The 22039-nt window shown below is 40.1% G+C and overlaps 1 protein-coding gene across 6 annotated transcripts in view; it reads right to left on the reverse strand.

Annotated features, from left to right (window-relative positions):
* SLC7A2 (solute carrier family 7 member 2) overlaps nucleotides 1-22039 on the reverse strand; it is a 68157-nt gene that overhangs the window by 19819 nt on the left and 26299 nt on the right. For 4 of the 6 annotated variants that reach the window (XM_045779278.2, XM_045779279.2, XM_045779280.2 and 1 more), the window contains 3 exons: nucleotides 4917-5307; nucleotides 4282-4437; nucleotides 646-811 (listed from right to left, as the gene is read on the reverse strand). In XM_045779278.2, the coding sequence (XP_045635234.1) occupies nucleotides 646-811; nucleotides 4282-4437; nucleotides 4917-5292 (698 nt within the window). In that variant the 5' untranslated portion in view covers nucleotides 5293-5307. Of the gene's footprint in view, nucleotides 1-645; nucleotides 812-4281; nucleotides 4438-4916; nucleotides 5308-16911; nucleotides 17032-22039 lie in introns of all 6 variants that reach the window. The other 2 variants (XM_087856448.1, XM_087856449.1) reach the window with 1 other exon arrangement.

The raw sequence follows: 22039 nt of genomic DNA on the forward strand, positions 1-22039 counted from the left end.
GAGCCTTACGTCGGAAACCGGGGATGTACTGTATGGTGACTAACATAATATAATAAAAAATAATTAAAAAAAAATCTTACAATGAAACCTGTGGTACATAATTATCACTAATTTAATTTTTGAGACTACCAGGTTAAAAGCAAAATGCATGGACAATTCTGCATATGCAACCAATGACATTCTCCCAAAATCAAGGCCTGAAAATTACTAAGAGGCTGAAAGAATGCAATGAAACCAAAGGGTTCTCCCAAAGGAAGAACTAAGTAAGGGATGCATGACTCAAAAAGACCCATTGTTTTGCAAAGGTGACAAAGCCTGGGAGGGGGCAAAGGGGAAGAGAGGCATCCTTCCAATGATTAGGATCTCACTTGGCTCTTCTCCTATACCTCCCGCACAGCCTGAAGCTGAGAACCAGCCACTGCTTGGCTTCAAATAGCTGCTCAACAGTGAGTGCACTTATGCATTTATGTCTGGGGGGAGACTGGGAAGAAGAGTCTTGAAATAGACCAGACCCTCGGAAATGTCTCCACAGCAAAAAAAAATGAAAACCACTGTTGCAGAGAAAAATGTAAGACAAGAGCAGGCAAATCAAAAACAAAAGAAAAATACATTCAAAATAAGAAGGGAAAAACCCAAATACTATACCTGGCACTCGCGGATATATTTTTGAGAAACTCTTCACTAATCTTCCAGTTTGCCACATTTCCTTTCACAAAACCAGCAACCATAACGAAGAGAAGGACCAGGACGTTAATAGCTGTGAAGATTTTATTCACCCAAGCAGATTCTTTCACTCCAAAAGATAAAAGACCTATGGAAAAAAGAAAGGGTATTTTAATTTTCTTTTTACCTAAGTTTTAGGAAAAGCAATGGCATTTTGAGGCAGTTACAGGCTTTAGGATATTGTTTTACCAGCATCCATGTATTTAACTTCCATCGATCCCTTTCTCTTGTGAGTTCTGACTCACCTGTCACAAGATCTCCTGAATACAACCAATTCCATTGCTGAAGGTGGATGGTACTCATGGCCCCGAGACACCGCACTCCAAGAGATCAATAAATCTACTGGCAAAGCTTTGGGGGGGGGGATTGGGGGAGAGGATCTTATTTGGCTCTTATTACCAATGGGTAGGTAGAGGTAAAGTAACTGAATTTTAATGCAATGCTGTTCTAAAAAAGTCACCTTAAGGTTCGTGGCTGCAACATTTTGAAAATACAAGCTCAGTCATTTGTCTGCTTCATAGTTACAGAATACAAAATTCTTCAACTGTCTCACCAAAAAAGATAAATTTTTAATTGATTCCCATTTTAATAGCTTCATTGTATATTCTGATTGTAAAAGTAATCTGTTTCCTATTCAAGTTATTTGAACACACAGAAAAAATAGGAAGGGAATGAAGATCAAATATAATCTCTTCTCCAGAACTCCAGGCGTGCACGCACATGCAGACACACAGACATATTTTCATGTTGACAGATAGATAACCTCATTTTTAACAACCGCATACTCTTCTGCAATATGAAAACACTAGAATCCCTTTTTTATAGACTCTCAGGGAGCTCTTAGTGTCTCACAACTATAAATAGTACTGATATCATCATCCTTTTATAAGTATCTTTGTGCACTTCCTAATTATTGCTTTAAAATAACATTTATAAGGTAATACCGTATCATGGATATGTCCTTTCATAAAAGGCTTTTGGTTCACATTGTCAGAAATATTCTCCAGAAAGTTTGGCCCAATTGAAGCTGCCCATTATTTTCTACTAGGTTATTCTATTTACATCAATTTGTAAGATTTATTTATAGATAATGCTATAAGCTCTCTGTCATGTATTGCGTATGTTTATCATTTACTTTTACTCTTAGGATTGACTTTATATATATATATATATATATATGGAAGTTTTAGAACATAAATTTTTCTTCTTTAGTTTTTACCTTTAGAAAGATTTTCCCCAATATTACCTCTGAAACATTTAACTGTTTCCTTCTAGCACTTTCATGACTGTATTTATTATATATACGTATGTGTGTATGTTTATTTCTTTTAGAGAGAGAGATAGAAGAAAGAGAAAGAGCAGATGCAAGTGGGGGGGAGGGGAGGAAGGAGAGAGAGAATCTGACGCAGGCTCCATGCTCAGTGCAGAGCCTGACTTGAGGACCGATCTCATGACCCTGAGATCATGACCTGAGCCAAAATCAAGAGTCAGATGCTTAACCAACTGAGCCATCCAGGCACCCCTATCACATTTTTACCTTTAATCCATCTTATATAGGATACAAATTATAGACCAAAGAAAGTCTACTTGTTACTACTGGGGAAAGGACGGTGATGAATTATTATGTCATGTATCTCTACTTGCTTCTTCCACAAATCTGTACCACCCAGGATCAAATAAGCAAAATTACCCAAGTAGATGAGGAAAGCTGAATTCCATTCTTCTACCTGTATAATTCCCAGAATTTTACAATAATGTAACTATAATGAGAGAAAGGACACTGCATGAACGGTATAATTACTGGTTCTGTAGCACGAGAAGCCACTCTACGCCTACACACTTTGGAAATACACCCTGTACACTATACCGCTATCTGCTTGGAAAATAACAAAGCTATTCTTGTGTTTTATGAGCGTTTCCCAATACCCCATGTGCACACTCTATTCTGGGATTAACGACCAATGAATATCTCATCTAAATACTGCAGACACTTCCATGTGTCTTTCATAAAGCAAGAGCTTCAGCTGACAAGACATTTGGTATTACAATATGAATCGAAATTTATAATCGAAGGTTTTCATCTTCGGAGATTCTAGGGACAAAGTTATCATGTGAGCTTAGCCTACATTTAAAGTAAAAACACACTGGTAAATGACATGGGGTAATGCTCCTGGCCAAGGCCTGAGTCCTGCCACGGACCTTTCATGATTCTAACTGTCACAGCTACATGCTTCTCATCGCTTAGAGATTAAAGCTGAATATGTTAAGATCATTGAAACCATCCCTAAATAAAACATGATGTAACTAATTTAATGTTAGCTAGGCAGTTTAGAAAGCAAAACAAATGAATTCTATCTCCTATTGAGAAACAATTGTTGTAATTTTTCTTGACATTACGGGTATAATGTCAAATATTTTAGAGCTATAAATTTTGTTCATGTTCCTAGCCCCACATAAAATATTTAATAAATGACTACATTTTTTAAGGGTAAAGTTACTTTTTAAGTCACAGAATTTTACAAGGAAAAAGTTTATGATAGAAAGAGATTTCTGTCACACCTCTGTAAGCAAGGGAGAAAATAACTGGAGACAAGGTTGGACAGGAAAACAAGGGGCAGAGTATCGAGCAGGTATCAGGTAGGAAGTGAGAAAACAGATTTTATTCTTAGTAAAATCCTTGAATGGTTGAGGCAGAAATGCAGGTGAGAATGGCAATCAAAATGGAAAATGTTTAAATAATTAAAACAGATGTAAGGTGGCTGCAGGGATTAACTATGCCTGCAAAATAAAACCACCTGCCATCTAAGTGCTTACTGTATACCAGGCAGGAAGTCTTTACAAGATAGACACTGATATCCCCATTTTATGGATAAGCAAACGGAGTCACAGAAAAATTATGCCATTCAATATTCCAAAGATACTGAGAGGCAAAGTAGGGCTGAAAACCTCATTGTTCTGATTCTAATTCCTGTGCCTTCCTTTCTAACCTACTATGCTCCATGACGGTAAAATATGGGAAAATTCTAGCAACAAGTATGTTTGTCTACATAATATCTACACTAAAAAAGGACAAGTGGTTTGAATAGACTTCCTTTTTAGCTAAATACCTACATTACATAGATGAAGGCATGAATAGACAGAAATTCTTCTAGAAATAGTATGCTTGCAAATATCCTTAGTGGTAGCTAACAAGATGAAATAATGCCAAAAATTATCCATTCTTCCTTATTGAAACTTCACTGCCATTCCTGCAAATCTCCAATTGGTATTATAATGATGTGATTTATCTTATTCTTTAGTGCATTACAAGTACCATTTGCTTAGAAGTGCTATTCCGACTATTCCACACAATTTAGATTTATTTTAAAAACATGTCTACCACATACGAAAAAACGTGATTCTAACCAGCGACAAGGCCCACAGATACGCAGCAGTAACCTAAACATATAAATATGCCACCTTGTCTCGGGAACTCAGTCCCCACGTCCAGTGGTAACTTGTTTTCCTGGGATAATTAGTCCGGCTCATTTCAGGGAGGAGTGTAACTGGTTTCCTTACCTGCTAGAAGTAATATAAGGCACACAGCAAAAAAGTCAGGATACTCTGCAAGGCCGGTATAATTCATCTTGAAGTATGTCCTGAAAAACTGGCCAATCTGTTTGCTAAGAAGTTCATCAAAGGTGCCGCTCCACGCTCTTGCAACACTTGATGTGCCTTTCCGAAACAGAACATTCAGAGAATATACAGGTCACTGGGAGAAGGTTAACATTACATCCTTGGCTACTCTGCTCTAAGATGAACACTGGTTACTTTGGACAGATTTGAAAATTTGAATCACATATAAAATTATCTTGATAATTTTCCAATTCTACATTAGTAACCAAATTCAAGTCCCCAAGTGTGGAATCAGCTGACCTTATCTGCATTAAAGACCCACGGTTTTTTGTTTGTTTGTTTTTAAAAGCATATTTCCAAACCCACTCAGGAGCATATTTAGAGATGAAGCAGAATCACTGAATTTTGCAATTAGGAGACATTTTAGAAGTGAGATAAATGGGACACACAGGGATCAAGTAATTCACTCATGATCACATGGTCACTAACTAATGCAGACCTACAAGGATCTGGGCCTCAGAGCACTAGCTCTACCATTCCACGCAACTAGATAGATTTTTTTTTTTTTTGCAACATACCTATCACATAAGATAAAATGAGATTCCAGCCAGTGATGAATGCCCACAGCTCTCCAACAGTGACGTAAGTGTACAAATACGCAGACCCAGTCTTGGGAACTCGGGCCCCAAATTCAGCATAGCAAAGGCCCGCCATCACGGAAGCAAGGGCAGCAATGAGAAAGGACACCACGATACTGGGGCCAGAATCTGCTTTGGCCACCTCTCCAGCAAGGACATAAACCCCAGCACCAAGAGTGCTTCCAACCCCCAGGGCAATGAGGTCCATGGTGGATAAGCAGCGGCATAATTTGGAATCTTCTAGACTGTCCAGAGTGACGATTTTTCTCCGGATCAGACATCGGGCAAAAGACAGGGCAGCTCTGCAGGGAATCATTCTGAAGATGGTAGCCTGGGGAAGAGAAGGGAGGAAGTTAGAAGCAGATCGGGAATCATCGTCCCTCCAAGGACTGGCCCAACTTCTCAACCCAATTACGGCACCGTTTTGTTTTTGTTTTCGTTTTACTTGTTCCTAGAAATGCAGCCTGGAGCTATCAGAGAGCAGGTGGAAAAAGTCAAAGCTGTGAATTTCTTAGGGTTCACTAATCATACATGGCCTTTTAAAAGGGACTGCAGCAAATGGCTTATTTAGGGAACAAAGGAGTGGAAGCTTTGGGTGATTCAAAAGATTTGCCACTGTTGCTCATTTGTGCTGCTGCAATTTTTAAAGATTGGCTGATAAAAATCTCTTCCAGGACACGGCTTATTTGTCCTCACTACAAACAAGGGGATGAATTACCTCATCTTTTTGTCAATCATTCATTCGACTCCTATTTTTTACGCCTTATGACGTGCCGGGGATTGTGCTAAGACGTATGTCTAGAATGGTGTGCTACGTGTTGATGGTCTCCAGCTTTATGGGGCTTGCAGTCTAACTATTGTCTGCAAGCAGGTAAAAGAGACCATCATGATGCATTTTCCGGCTTTTTCAAGTATGTCTGTTTTCATTTCGGTCTGTTTCATTTTAATGGGAAGCCATTTGAACCTTGAGAATAAAAAAAACTCCCCCGGAAACGTACTTGGGTTTTTCTAAGTAAAACTGCTATTCAACAATGCTTTGAGTGTGAATTTGTAGTAACACACACACGCTTATTTACATTTACTTGAGATTTCTAAATAAATAAATAAATAAGTCCCAAATCCATGCCAAATACGATGTGTTCTTTTTTTAAATGGAATGAATAAGGCAGATAGAGAAATATACTCCCCACACCCTACAGGCCCAAACAACTAACACTGAAAAAAATAATCAGGTTATAAAACAAAGCATGGATCCTAGTAAGGAAAAAATATATATATGTATTACAGTATAAAGTCTGAAGTAAAAAATGCTGAAATATTAACCGTGATGATCTTTGGGCGGGGGGCTAATTTTTGCTTCCATGTATTTCATAGAATATATTTCATATGGCTAATATATATTTCTAAATTATCTCTAGGAAACTGTACACCTTACGTGCAAAAGACCTATAAAAATTTAAAAACCCTACATGGTCTTGTCTATAGAGACATATAACTCAGCAGACAGGGAAAAAACTGAGGAATAGGGACTGTAATAGTATATGCAGCTTATCGGTCAACAAAATTAAATGTATTTAACTTTCAGAAGTTCAGAGTCATGCTCCCCACTTCTGCTGCACAATGATGTAGAGACAAAATGCTATCTCCTTCGGTCTCATTATATTCATTATCAATACCCTAAAACTCATGAGATCACAGCTTTGCATCTTCTCTGAAGAACTTAGAGCTTTTTATTTATAAAATAAACCCCTGAACATTTCTCATCCTTCCTATCTATAAAAAGACAACCATTATTAAAATTATTTTATTTAAAAAATAATAAATAAAATGAAATTTCTACGTTAAATCTAAATGACCTGATGCTGGTAAGAGACACAGACATTTCCGGGATATGAATATCCAGTTTCACACTAAATCTCATAGAGGAAGCTAACTCCCTGAACATTATTCACATATCAGTGTAAATACGAGTCCTTGACTTCAAAAGCAGCTATCTCAAAGAATGTAAAGAAAAATCCCACAGATACAGGAAAATCAGTGAAGGTTTCCTTGATGGTAAAAATAAAGTTTTACACATCAGTGTCGTCCACACCACCCGACAGAGAGCCGAGCCAGGCACTTCACAAATACTTGTTGAAAAATTTGCAAATACACATGACATCTCCAATTTTGCCAGTATTCTAGCTTCCAAAGTCAAAACCTAATACTTTTCTAAATCAAATGTGTATCAATTTCTACCTCTACCTAGCCCTTAAAGAGCTATTTCTCAGATAACACAACTAGAAGATAAGGCAGAAAGTGATACGCTTAAGGAAGAATCAGGAAGTGAAAAGGTGAAGTTATATAGACCAACGGAGATGAGGAGAGGGGAACTGAAGGCGTTTACTAAATGCTGACCTTCCGGAACATTCAAGTGTTTTTACACAGAGGTGTGCAGAGATCAAGAAGTAAGGGTCCCTGCCAACTGAAAAGAGCTCAGAAATGAAGAACCACTGAATTTTAGTAACGATTTAGGATCATGTGAGAATGGGGACACATCATCTACAACTTTGGGAAACAACTGATAGGCAAAATGAGGCATACTTGTTTGACATTTAACTAAATGAAATGCTCTTGATAAAGTACTTGAGGAACCCCAGAGTTTATGAATAAAAGATGCAAATTCTGCAGCGACTGCACACTGAAGGAGAAAGGATCTGGAAGGAAGCAAGGAAAACTAAGAAGAAAGGTGAATGGCAGGATTGTGGGGGAGCTTTTATTTGTTTTTTTTTTTTTTTTAATTCTTTTTTTCTGGTAATATGGCCACAATGTTGTTTGTGAAATTTCTAAAAAAACAAAGCAAAATAAAACACACACACGCACACATAAAATCCACCATAAGAATGAATGGAAATAAGCCAGCCAACCAATACTACATACCTCTTTGAAACGTTAAAAATAGTGAAAACTTTCATGAACATTTACCCAAAATCAATACGTGAGTGACCCTCATCTTGTCAATAGAAAAATGAATTTAATTTGCTTCCGGTTTACGTAGGAAGCAGAATGGTTTAAAGAAATGAATAGCTTTAATCAGATGAGATCTGATAGCTACTGCCTCTTTTGTATTAAAAATGGAAAGTATTTTATGTTCAGTTTTTCTACATTGCCCTGAGGAAAAACGACAAAGCTGCCATTTGTCAGGCACTCATTTGCTTTGAGTCACAGAAATGTGTACGTCAGAAACTCTTCTGAGAACGGACAGGTTACACAATGTCCCTCACAAACAGCCTCAACTACGCACACCTATCTGATAAAATACTGATTGCAAAAGCCATGACACAAAACCAACTTTGCAGAAATATAATGGGATGGGAGAAAAGCAACGTAAAAACATCCTGGGTCAACTGAATGAATCGTTATTAAACAAACGTATATTAAATCCTGGCAGGTATATCAAGCAGCGTTTAGTTAGTAAAGAAAAAAGAACCCTGTGCTTTTGAAAAATATGTTTTTTTTTTTTAATGATTTTTTATTATATTATGTTAGTCACCATACAGTACATCCCCGGTTTCCGATGTAAGGCTCAATGATTCATTAGTTGTGTATAACACCCAGTGCACCATGCAATACGTGCCCTCCTTACTACCCATCACTGGTCTATCCCATTCCCCCACCCCCCTCCCCTCTGAAGTCCTCAGTTTGTTTCTCATAGTTCATAGTCTCTCATGTTTCATTCCCCCTTCTGATTACCCCCCCTTTCTTTATCCCTTTCTTCCCCTACTGATCATCCTAGTTCTTATGTTCCATAGATGAGAGAAATCATATGATAGTTGTCTTTCTCTGCTTGACTTATTTCACTTAGCATTATCTCCTCCAGTGCCGTCCATGTTGTAGCAAATGTTGAGAACTCGTTCTTTCTGATAGCTGAGTAATATGTTTTTGTGGAGACAGACTGATATAGGAAAGTAGAATGGCAACAGGGAATGAGGAAGAAAAAGATAGTTGTACCTACTATCGGTGATAGAATTTGATATTTACGTATTTTTTATAACTTTTCCTTTAAAACGTTTTAAAAAGATATGCTCCTTAGGTGAGATGGTTATGATAACTTTTTTTTTAAAGATTTTATTTATTTATTCGACAGAGATAGAGACAGCCAGCGAGAGAGGGAACACAAGCAGGGGGAGTGGGAGAGGAAGAAGCAGGCTCATAGCAGAGGAGCCTGATGTGGGGCTCGATCCCAGAACGCCGGGATCACGCCCTGAGCCGAAGGCAGACGCTTAACTGCTGTGCCACCCAGGCGCCCCCACTCATACATATCCTTTGACTCAGGTCTGTATTCACTGTCTTTGCCTGGACTTTGGTGGGTTATCTCATCAACAAATAACGGTGCAGGGAGAATGTGCAGGAATTTTGAAGGTAATTCCATTGGTCTGGAGGGCACAGAGTTTTTCCAAGGGCGGACAATGATCCCCACCCTCACATCCACTGTGAGCTGTTGCTGTCGTGACTGAGGATTATTATTTCCTACAGAAATGTATAGTAGAGGACAATCTTCTAGGCTCTTGGAAGAGACTTTTGAAAGAAAGCTTAGATCTGAAATTGCTATTAACCAAGGGAGGGTTAGGAGAGATCTACAATGTACTCTCTAGCAAAAAAAATCTCTCAATGAATTTAATGAGCTCGAAGATCCAGTTAGATTTTCCCTCTGTCCCTTCCTCGCCCCTAACCCTAAGCATAATTGTTTCAAGACCCCCCTCCCTGATGGAGCCCTATTAATTCTTGCCAGAAAGCTTCATTACTTCCTCAGCAACTTGGAATCACCGCCTTCTCAAACTTCTCCAACCCAAGCTACAAACTTGACAGTAGAGAATTTTAGGTCAAGTATATTCCTAGCCCTGAGGATATGACCATGGCCCAGAGCAGACTTCACTTCAACTAACCACAGAAACCTTTTAGAATCTGCTAAATACAGTCAAAAGTCAATCCTGGATTTTCACTTGAGTTCAAAAGTTTGATGTAGTGTTTAGTCTCATAGAAATGGATCTTTCCTCTCCTCCCCTAAGTAAAGTGAAATCTCACACTGAATCCTCTGTACCAGTATCCCAGGCCCTGACAATAAATCTTACAGGAAAAAGCAGCTGCAGCAAGACAGTGGGGTGGGTCTTCCAACAAGTCCTCAACAAATTAGCTGCTCAGAAACCTAACCAATTTTTCCTGCCTCATCTGAGTTGCTAGTTTCCTGATGAGACAATCTGCCCGTTCAGTTTCTGGACAGACAGGGGGAAAGGAATTAAACCATAGAGAACTGGGATCTCTGCCCCATTGTGTTTTTCTCTCTTCTGAAATACAGCTTTGGGGTTTGCAATCTCCAAGTTCAGCATCAACGACATTTCTACAAGTTCAAAAACATATTTTCAAATTATATTGTAGGCTAAATAATTTAGTGAAAAGGAGAGGAGGGATAGGGACATAATACCATGTAATTATTGACTTTCATTCTTTTTACGTACGTTTAAGAGATTAATTTCTCAAAAAAATATATCGAAAACATAATGCAGCATAAGAGATCATCGAAAATGGTTAACTGTTCACTTTGGTTAGTAAAAAACAAACAACAAACCTTTGCATTCAAACCTAAAACCTTTCTTTTTTTGAAAAACAAAAATACTTCTTCATATACATTTCACTTATATTTATTTGGTCCAAAGCTAATATTTTCTCCAAATCAAATTTTCTGAACAATATCTTCTTCCAAAATTTTCTCCAGATAGGTGAACATAAATGTAGAAATAAGTAAAAATTAATGACCCAATCCAGGCCAATAATCAATGCAGCAATGACATTTATATTTTCTTTCCTTTTATTTTTTATTTTTTTAAAGATTTTATTTATTTACTTATTTGACAGAGAGAGAGAGAGACAGCCAGCGAGAGAGGGAACACAAGCAGGGGGAGTGGGAGAGGAAGAAGCAGGCTCCCAGTGGAGGAGCCAGATGTGGGGCTCGATCCCGGAACGCGAGGATCACGCCCTGAGCCGAAGGCAGCCGCTTAACGACTGAGCCACCCAGGCTCCCCTATTTTCTTGCCTTTCAGATCAAATCAGTACTATCAGGAAGTTAAACTATTTCAAAATTTATGATACAAAATCCAGACAGACAAGTATCTTTCCTGAGGACATCCAACAAAGGAACAGCTGAGACAGTTTGCAAAGGTAGCTGGTATGTTACAATGTGAACCCATTTCGTTTTATTTAGTAAAGGCAAAAATACAGGAATAAGGCATCTCTAGCTGTCTCATTTAGACAAATGCAGAGCAATTAGAAAACATTAAGTTTTCCAGGGGCGCCTGGGTGGCTCAGTCGGTTCAGCGTCTGCCTTTGGCTCAGGTCATGATCCCAGGGTCCTGGATTTGAGTCCCGTATGGGGCTCCCTGCTTAGTGGGGAGTCTGCTCCTCCCTCTTCCTCAGTCCCTCCCCCCCATGCTCACTCTCTTCCTCTCTCAAATAAATGAATAACATCTTTAAAAAAATACAAACCCAAAGCATTAAGTTTTCCAGCTTCAGTTTTTAGGGTTGGGAAAGAGGGGAAGTTAAAAAAAAAGAAAGAAAGAAAAGAAACCAGAGCCCTCAGCACCCTGGTAACTGGAGTATCTGCCCAGTCAGCACCCCACTTCCATGGTCAAGGATCTTGGTGGCATGCTTCAGCACCAGGCAGATGCCCATTCCCACTAGGTATTAGCAATCTCTGGCTAATAAATCACTCTGAATGCCAGAGGGTACCACCTGTTCCCTCTGCCCTGGCAGCTATGGAAGAAGTGTCCTCTGCTATGCCCTGTCATCTTATACGTACCATTTCCAGCATCAGGGGAGGCCCTGTCAAAAGTGATTTCACAGCCATCACAACTCTGTCAGTGCTATACTAATAAAACTGACTAACATTCATTCAGCATTTCCATGTGCCAGGTATTGATCTAAGTCCTTTTAGTGTATTCCTTCAAGAATCTCCACCATATCCATATAAGATCGGGACTCTTGTGAATCTCATAGCATAGATGAGGAAACAGAGACAGGGAAAGATCAAGACTGGAGTTAGGAAGAAAGGAAACCAGGCTCCTGGAATGATCAAGGCACAAGGGACTCTGACCTGCTCCAGGGTGAAGGGAAATGAATGGATCTCTGAGCTGTTCAGTAGGTGAAGGATACAGAATTTAGTGAATGTGGAATTTGGGCCCATGGCCTCTAGATGGTTTGTGCATCCTTCACTTAAGGAATAACAGAGGATGGTTCTTTCTGGCCACCCTGATTTTAAGATCTCAGTGGGACTGTCATGTGGTCAACAAAGCTCAAGAGCACAGGAGACAGGAGATACGAGAATTATCAGTACAGAGAGTTTGATTAAATGGACAGTATCACCCAGTGACAGACTGTACATGAGAAGGGAAGGGAACAAGACACCAAAGATCCACACATTTAAGGAATGGGAAGAAGAAGAAGAACCCATGGTGGGGGGGGGGGGCTGTGAAGAAGAGACAAGAGTGGTAGAAGGAACCAGAAATTCTGACCCAAAAGGGGAGTGAGCCTTTGAGGAAGGAAAGTGGTCAACAGGGTCAGACAGTGCTTGAAAAGAAGGAACAAATTATGATCTGGGGATTTAGTGACAAGTCTTTCGGGACCTTGACAGAAGAAATTTCTGTGGCTTTGTGAGTGTGTAAGCCAGGTGCATTGGACTGAGGAATGATGAGAGGTGGGGAAACAAAGACAAGTTCAGGTGGTTTTTCCAAGCGAACGACATGAGGGGCCCATGGAGTCAAAGGGAGACTTTGTATAAAGAAGGAATTTACTGTGTTTAGACTCTGAAGGGAAAGTGCCTGGCCAGACAGAGAGGTAGAACATAGAGAAGGGAGAATGGATCAAGAAGATCCTTGAGCTGTGGAAGACTGGGATCCAGAGCTGAGATGAAGAGTCAGGTAGAAGGAGAAATGGCACCTTCACCCAAGAGTCAAGGAGGACAGGGTAGTACAAGGCCAGACAAGTCTGTAGGCTAGAGGGTAGACTGCTGAGCTCTCATTCTATTGAGAACTCCTAAAATTCTGATTTTATGTGGCACATACAGTTGCCCCTTGAACAACACAGGTTTGAACTACACAGACCCACTTATGCACACATTTTTCCAATAAATACAGTACAGCATTATAAATGTATTTTTTCTTCCATAAGATTTTCTTCATAACATTTTCCTTTCCCTAGCCTACTTTAATGTAAGAATACTGTATATAATAGATACAAAATACAAAATATGTGTTAACTATACTATCTGTAAGGCTTCTGGTCAGCAGTAGGCTATTAGTAGCTAAGTTTTGGGGGAGTCAAAGGTTATACCTGGATTTCTGACTATGAGGAAGATTGGTGCCCAGACCCCCATGTTGGGGGCAACTGTAGTTTATAGATGACAATAAAAAGAAACAAACAAGTAATGTCAGAATGACTTCAGCAAAACTGTCCATGGATGATGGTTTTTTGCTTTCTTTTGATCATGGAAAATGTGTACTCCCATTCTAAACATGAAAAAATAAATGCATAGTAACTTTAAGTATATGCTTCTAGAACATAGTTAAAACTTCCATGTCTGGCTCTTTGCATACTCAGAAAACAGACACAGTAATATCTGGCACGGTGACTTCATGGAACAAGTTATTCTAAATAAATGAGTTTTCTAGATAACTAACATTTAAATCTCTAAATCATTGACTCCTGTTGCTCCAATCTTGCCACAATTCATTGATTCTCCTAAATGTTCCTGAATTCTATGGAGGCTATCTGCTGTGCTAACATGTGCCAAAGCTATTCACCTTCATACGACAGTGATGCATCTGGTATTCCTTCTCAAGGAATTGTTTAAAAATAAATAAATACTATTACCTTAATTCTGATTTTAATCCACTGTCCGTACAAATTAGAGCCAGCTCAAGGATGTCGAAGAATCCAGGTGAACTGGACAAACCCAGGCTCCTCCTGACTAAGAGCCATTGCTCAGGTGGGATTTTTGCACTTAGTTCTAGATCAGTAGTTGAATTTCAGATTAAAGAATCTAGCAGTACGGTCATGGACTAGGAGGGGTGTTAAAAATACAAGAAAGCTCTTTTTGTCTGAAGAAATACTTTAGAACACTCTGATTTCCTCTAATCGTTCCCTTTCCAAACAGCCAAAGTATCCCTCTCAAGTCACCACCCTGCACCCGCCCTTAAAAGCAAACTAATTTAATTAATTGTTAGAATTCAACCACTTTTGTTTCAATGCTAAGTAAAATTCCTTCCATCAAACTGTGGCAGAAAAGGAATTCAAGCTGAATTAAGATTCGTTCTTAGTTCAAGTTCACAAAATTTAGATGGATACTATGCTGAGTATACCCATGGTTTATGGTTTTGCTAGAAAGTCACCTCTTGAAAAACTGTCATTTTTGAAACTATATTTTCAATTTTGCAAAGCATGTTCTGATTTGATACTGTTTTTTTTAAGAGTTTTTATTTATTTGACAGAGATAGAGACAGCCAGAGAGAGAGGGAACACAAGCAGGGGGAGTGGGAGAGGAAGAAGCAGGCTTCCAGCGGAGGAGCCTGATGTGGGGCTCGATCCCAGAACGCTGGGATCACGCCCTGAGCCGAAGGCAGCCGCTTAACGACTGAGCCACCCAGGCGCCCCTGATTTGATACTTCTTAAAATACAGAAACAATGTGTCACCAGAGATTTTATTATTAGCATCTTGGCAGATTGTTAAAATACTGCTATTGGCTGAGAGGAGTTTGGAAGTTCATGTTGGCTTCAGATAAATCTGAATAAAACATTTCAATTCTGTGCTCAGAGAAAGTAATTAAAACAGTGCAAGTTCGTCATCATCATGATTTCGAGCTTCTAAGATTTAAGTTGAGAAGACAAAAACTAAGAAGAATTTTTTTAAACTACAATAACTTGAAATAGTGTGGTCCTCAACAGTAACGTCTGACATTCTTGTCACGTTTATATTCAACTTATTAATATGTCATAACTGCAAACAATTTCTCCAACTTAAGTTTCCACCAAACTTTTTCTTAATTTTTGTAATCTTATTACATAGACTGAATTCGACATAGCCATTGCTGAATGAACTTCTAATCTCTCTCTTCTAATTGTAAGATTAAGTCTTACAATTTCAAAAAGGAAAAAGGAAATGGTCTAAATGCAGTTTACATATATATAAATATACCACATCTTCTTTATCCATTCTGCAATTGATGAACACTTACAATGGAATACTGCTCAGTCCTAAAAAAGAATGAAATCTTGCCATTTGCAATGACATAGATGGCACTAGAGAGTATTATGCTAAGTGAAGTAAGTCAGAGAAAGACAAATACCATATGATTTCCCTCACATGTGGAATTTAAGAAACAAAACAAATGAGCACAGGGGAAAAAAGAGAGAGAGACACAAATCAAGAAACAAACACTTAACTATAGAGAACAAACTGATGGTTACCAGAGGGGAGGTGGGGGGGGATGGGTTAAATAGGTGATGGGGATTAAGGAGGGCACTTGTTGGGATGAGCACTGGGTGCTATATGGAGGTGTTGAATCACTACATTGTATGCCTGAAATTAATATTTCACTGTATGCTAACTGGAATTTAAATAAAACTAAAAAAATAAATGTAATTTATAAAGAAAATTCCAAGGGGCATAGGAATACAGGCAGAGGGAGAAAGACAAATACAATTGGCCATTACCATATAGTATACTTGTGGGTAAGGGAAGTACAGGGTACTGTGGGGACATACAAGAGGGGGCGCCCTGTTGGGACTTAGGCTGCCTGGGGACTTCCTGGAGGAGCCATGACTAATCTGATTCCTACCCATTCTCCCACTCTAGAAGTCATTGAAAAAAAAAAAAAAAAAGAAAGGAAAAGAAAAACGCCAAATACTGCTTAACTAGTCCTCAGAACAAAGCAGCATCCATAATCTTTAAAAACTAATTTTGAAATTCTGACAATTTATATAATCGGCCACTTTTAAAATCAATTACTTCAAAGTTCGACCCTTCCTTTTCTTTATTTGAAAATTTCTTTTTTTGGAAAAAGATCCTGAATTTTGTTTATATACTTAATAACTACTAAAGTCCTTTCCCTAATAAATAGTAACAAATCCTTAAAATAATCATGTTAATCTCAAAACTCTTAATCAGAAATTCCTGGAGACATCTATTTTGATCTTTAATTTCCAATAGCAATGGCCTAAGTTATTCTACAATTTAAAATTCAAATTACCCCATATTCTGCTAAAAACTTTACTTGGTAATGGCTGGTCAATGAGAGTTCCCTAAACAAGTAAATTATTTAAATAATGTGTGAAGAGTGGGCTCCAAAAGGAATATAATTTATAAAAACAAAAAGTATAGAGCATTAGAAGACCTGCCAATTAAGCAGAAATTTAAAAACACTTAGACAAGTATGTACTGCACACAGAGTTTCTCAAACTTCTTTTTAAAAATACTCATGTTTAATCTTTTCATCAGCCCCGATTAAAAACTATTATCTTGGCCTTCTTTTTTTTTTTTTTTTTAAGATTTTATTTATTTTTGTGACAGAGAGACAGCCAGTGAGAGAGGGAACACAGCAGGGGAGTGGGAGAGGAAGAAGCAGGCTCCCAGCCGAGGAGCCCAATGTGGGACTCGATCCCGAAACGCCGGGATCACGCCCTGAGCCGAAGGCAGACGCTTAACGACTGCGCTACCCAGGCGCCCCTATCTTGGCCTTCTTGCCTCTAAAAACCTCTATTAAGGGTTCTGTATTACAATGTGGCAATGGTCCACCTGGGGTGGTAAAGCAAGGAGAATGTAACAAAAAGGTAAATAAACTCCCTTCATCCTCACACCCCTGCTGTTCGCCGATGCTTTGCAGAGAGCTGAAGAGCTGTTTCGTCTGACCTTCAGAATGTTCAGCACCAACCCGCAGAGAGAGAACTATCACATGCGGGGCTGGGAATTCCAGCTCCGCCCAGGAAACCAGCACTGTTCCGTCCTAATCCTGACTTCCCGGGATCATGCCTGCAAGGGAAACAACCATCTGAAACCACGCTGTGCAGGGATTTGAAAAGAACGATTTTGGTCAAAGAGAGTTTCATGTCTGTAACTTTAAAGTACGCTTGGAAACGCTTATGAACATCGGCACGCTCCAAAATAACGGAGGATTATGAAAGACGGGGGGTGAGCTGCACTTCACTACTTGGGATCTATCTAGTTACACTGGTATCTAATGTGCCTCCTGCCGTCTCTCCAGCAACCCCCAACACCTGAGCCCGGGCTTCCTAAGCACCCCAACTGCCATGGGGTTCAGCCTGCGCTCTTCCTAGCCTTCTGTTTTGCTCTTCTCCACATGAACGCTGTAGTCTAGTTTGCCCACCGACGACCCCTTGCACGCTTGTCTTCTTGCCCACACACTGTGACACGATTTATTGGCCTGTGTGTTTCCAGTCAGCCCCTTGTCCTCTACGGAGGGTTTGTTCCCAGGCCCTCCGAGTCACTGCAGAAGACAGCAGGAAGGTTCTTTCTTGCCTTCCCTGTCAGCTCCTGAGTTTCCTTTGGAGTCAAAGAAGTAAAACACACACACACACCACACTTAAGAAACTAAAGCCAAGAAGCTGATGTATCTAATAAAGGGCTGGCCGTGGGGTGGGAGTGGGGGGGAAACAGGAGAACACTATAGCCTGGAGCAAGTCCACTGGCAGGGAGAAGGGGGGGCAGGGCTGGTGTGGAGGAAGAGCTGGACGTCCTTCAAGAGATACAAGGGAAATTCCCGTTTAGGTATCCTGTTGGCCTCTGGTCAGTGTTTCTTTGACTATGACCTCCCCCCATGGGACTGGGTCCTATGACACTTGGGTAGTGATATTAACTTTCACTTCTACTATGCACCCTGCCACTCCCTCCTTCCCCAGTGAAGGTAAAACTGCTTGTTTGGTGCCAAAAAGATTGCACACACTTACATATACCATCACTTCTAAATAGGATTTGGCTTAACATGAATGATTGGCAATTGATCCCTAGCAACCAATGGGATACAACAAGCCAAGTCAGGACAGCAGACAGAACATCAGGAAAAGGAAAGAGGCAGTTGTACCAAAGATGTGAGGTGAAGGACCCCTACCGCGATCGCTGCAGAGTGTCGGGAAAGACAAATGCGTCTAAATAATTAGGCAAAAGTTAGAATGGCAAGGGGCGCCTGGGTAGCGCAGTCGTTAAGCGTCTGCCTTCGGCTCAGGGCGTGATCCCGGCGTTCCGGGATCGAGTCCCACATTGGGCTCCTCCGCTGGGAGCCTGCTTCTTCCTTTCCCACTCCCCTGCTGTGTTCCCTCTCTCGCTGGCTGTCTCTCTGTCACATAAATAAATATTAAAAAAATATATGTCTTAAATAATTAGGCAAAAGTTAGAATGGCAAAAATTGACACAGCAAGAAACAACAATTGTTGGAGAGGATGTGGAGAAAGGGGATCCCTCTTACACTGTTGGTGGGAATGCAAATTGGTACAGCCACTCTGGAAAACAGTGTGGAGGTCCCTTAAAAAGTTAAAAATTGAGCTACCCTATGATCCAGCCATTGCACTACTGGGTATTTATCCCAAAGATACAGACGTAGTGAAGAGAAGGGCCATATGCACCCCAATGTTCATAACAGCATTGTCCACAATAGCTAAATCGTGGAAGGAGCCGAGATGCCCTTCAACAGATGACTGGATTAAGAAGCTGTGGTCCATATATACAATGGAATATTACTCAGCTATCAAAAAGAACGAGTTCTCAACATTTGCTGCAACATGGACAGCACTGGAGGAGATAATGCTAAGTGAAATAAGTCAAGCAGAGAAAGACAATTATCATATGTTTCTCTCACCTATGGAACATAAGAACTAGGAAGATCGGTAGGAGAAGAAAGGGATAAAGAAAGGGGGGGGTAATCAGAAGGGGGAATGAAGCATGAGAGACTAGGGACTGAGAAACAAACTGAGGGCTTCAGAGGGGAGGGGGGTGGGGGAATGGGATAGGCTGGTGATGGGTAGAGTAAGGAGGGCATGTATTGCATGGTGCACTGGGTGTTACACGCAACTAATGAATCATCGAACTTTACATAAAAATAAATAAATAAAAATTAAAAATTAAAAAAATTAGGCAAAGATTTTTTTTTAAAGATTTTATTGAATTGATTTGAGAGAGCTATAGCAAGAGAGAGCGTGAGCAGAGGGGGGTGGTGCAGAGGGAGGGGGAGAGCAGACTCCCCGCTGAGCAGGGAGCCCAGTGTGGGGCTCTATCCTAGGACCCCTGGATCATGACCTGAGCCAAAGGGAGACGCTTAACTGGTGGAGCCACCCGGGTGCCCCAAAGGCTTTTTTTTTTTTTTTTTTTGAGATATAACTGACACATCACATTGTATTACAAAGATTTTTCTTAAAGAATTCAGTTGTTTAATAATCCCCAGTGACATTTAATCTTAAAGCCTTTTTAATGCTCTTAAATTTTAATTATAAAGTATGGTAAATGTATTTTAGAAATCTTAACGTCATATTTGAAACCCTAGTGGATACTTCCTGTAGGAGACCTTGGAGGAAATCGTTCCCCATCTCGCCCCCTTTCATTGCTGATGGAGGGAGAGGCACAGAAAGGCCTTGTTCTCCCAGCATCCTGTTCTCTCCTGCGTAGCTCCCCCTGCTAGGAGAGCTCTTTCATAGAGCCCTCCTGTAACTCCTGCCCACCCTTCTCATTCGGCCCCAAGAACAAGCACCAAAAAGTCTTCTCACTCAAATAATTCTAAATGGCTACCATCCCAAGACTCCTCTCTCCTCTCAGGTAAATACGTGAATCCAAAGTACAACTACTACACTTTGAAAAACACGAATTTAAAAAATGACACTCCGAACAAGACCAAAGGAGCCCAGATGTGATCAAACAAGTATAGTCTCATTTGATTACTATCTTTTCCCATCCTATAAACTCAATTGATTCTTTGTTTTGTTTTTTTTATAGCCACCCCACGCCACCTCAACGCCGCGTCCAAAGCTCGGCTGGATTTGGCTCCTTGCTATCTCCTAGCTCATCTTCTGCATTTCCTTCATACCCTTAAGCTATACAGGTTTCCTTTCAACTTTCTCGGAACTCCAAGCCTCTTCCTGCCTCCAGGTTTTTGGCGCAAGTGTTTCTTCTTCCTGGAAGGTGACTCCTCCTCCTCTTAGCCTGGACAGCTCCCAATCACCCTTGATGCCCTCCCCCAAGCTAACTGCGGTCACCCTATTACTTGTTCTCATGGCACTGTATTTTTATGGCACCATTTCTTTATCATAATTATAGTCAACCACTTCGATGAGTAGCTTTTAATCCTTGTTATAGGTTGAACGGTGCTCCCCCAAAAGAGATGCTGAAGTCCTAAACCCTGGCACCTTATTTGGTGACCTTATTTGGAAACAGGGTTTTTGCAGGTGTTAGGTGCAGGCTCACTAGGGTGAGCCCTAATCCAATATGATTGGTGTGCTTATGAGGACAATGCCGTGTGAATGACACACATGGGGAGAATGCCGTGTGATGACAGACAGAGGCAGATGTAGCAGTGACGCAAGCTGAGGAGCACCAAGGCAGGAGGAGCACGGCCACCACCAGAAGCTAGAGCAGCAAGGAGGGAATCCCCCCTACAGCTTTCAGAAGGAGCATGGCCCTGCTGCCACCTTGGTTTTAGACTTCTAGTTTCTAGAACTGTGAGACAATAAATTTCTGTTACTTTAAGTTGCCCAGTATGTGGTACCTTTTTATGGCAACCTTGGGAAACTAATATGCTCCTTTAGACTGAAAGCTTTGTGAAAGAAAGGTCTCTATTTTGTTCCCTTGCTGTATTCCCCGTGTACTTACTGATATGGATAGGAGCACAATAAGCATTTGTTCAGTGAATGAATGAACCAGACTTGGTTTATAGACAACTAAAACCCTAGGTTTCTCTTTTCAAAGATACCGATGCAGATGGGTCATTTACAGTCCATTTTGTTTCACTGATAATTTTTAAAACCCAAATTCAGAATTCTAAATTTTATATTATTTGGGATTATATTGTATTATAAATCCATCAATCAATATACTAAGTACCCTACCTATCTTTATATCTGCAAATTTAATAAGCATATCTTCTATCTTAATCCAATGATAAGTGATTAAAACTGTTAGCCTGACAGGGCCAAGGGCAGAGTACCATGGCATGCCACCAAGAACATCCCTCCAAGCTGGTATCGACCCATTAATCAACACTCTGGGTATATCATGCAACCAACTAGAAATCCACATTTCTCTCCAGCTCATCCAAAGGTTATCACAACACACAATGGGAAATGCTTTCTGAAATCCTAATGCATTATGTTTAATCTTCCCAAATCCACCAGCCTAATAACCATGTAAAAACAGTATGGAGTCTATAAGGCATAACTTGTCCTTGGTGAACCCATGCCTTTTGGAAATCGTCACTTTCCAACTGCATACCACAAACTGCTAAGAGTTTACTGGTGAACCTGTCCAGAGCCCTCATTGTGGTTTCCAGGATCTACACTGGCCTCCATTTTGAAAATAAGGGTAACGGCCTCTTTTCTTTCTTCTCCCCCCTTTCTTTTCCTTCAGGGCACCTCCAAGATTACAGATGGTCACTCCACACTCATACCTACCAAGATTTTAATATCACGAAAAATCACTAAAATTGCTAACTAGCTGAAAGCGGCTAGGATTTCTCTCATTCATTTGGTTTACAGACTCCCTTTCAGTTATTTGTTCTATCCTTCTATTTGGATTACCACCTTTCTGGTAAAGAGAAAAGCAAAACAGGGATAGCTGGTCATTTAAGGAATGTTCTAAGATACAAGCAAATGATTTCCTTGCCACCAAAAGACACACATTTTATGAATATGACCAAAAAGTGTAGTTTGTGCAAATTCTTTGGACCTTCTAAACTCTCACTACGCACCCTCTCTATCTGGTTTATCTTATGCCAACAAAGACCAAGTTTGTTTAAGAATCTTTCACTGGAAGGTTTCAACAA

The sequence above is a fragment of the Ursus americanus genome, chromosome 27 (genome assembly GCF_024610735.1).
Source record: "Ursus americanus isolate L20-20 chromosome 27, mUrsAme1.1.p, whole genome shotgun sequence".
Classification (NCBI taxonomy): domain Eukaryota; kingdom Metazoa; phylum Chordata; class Mammalia; order Carnivora; family Ursidae; genus Ursus; species Ursus americanus.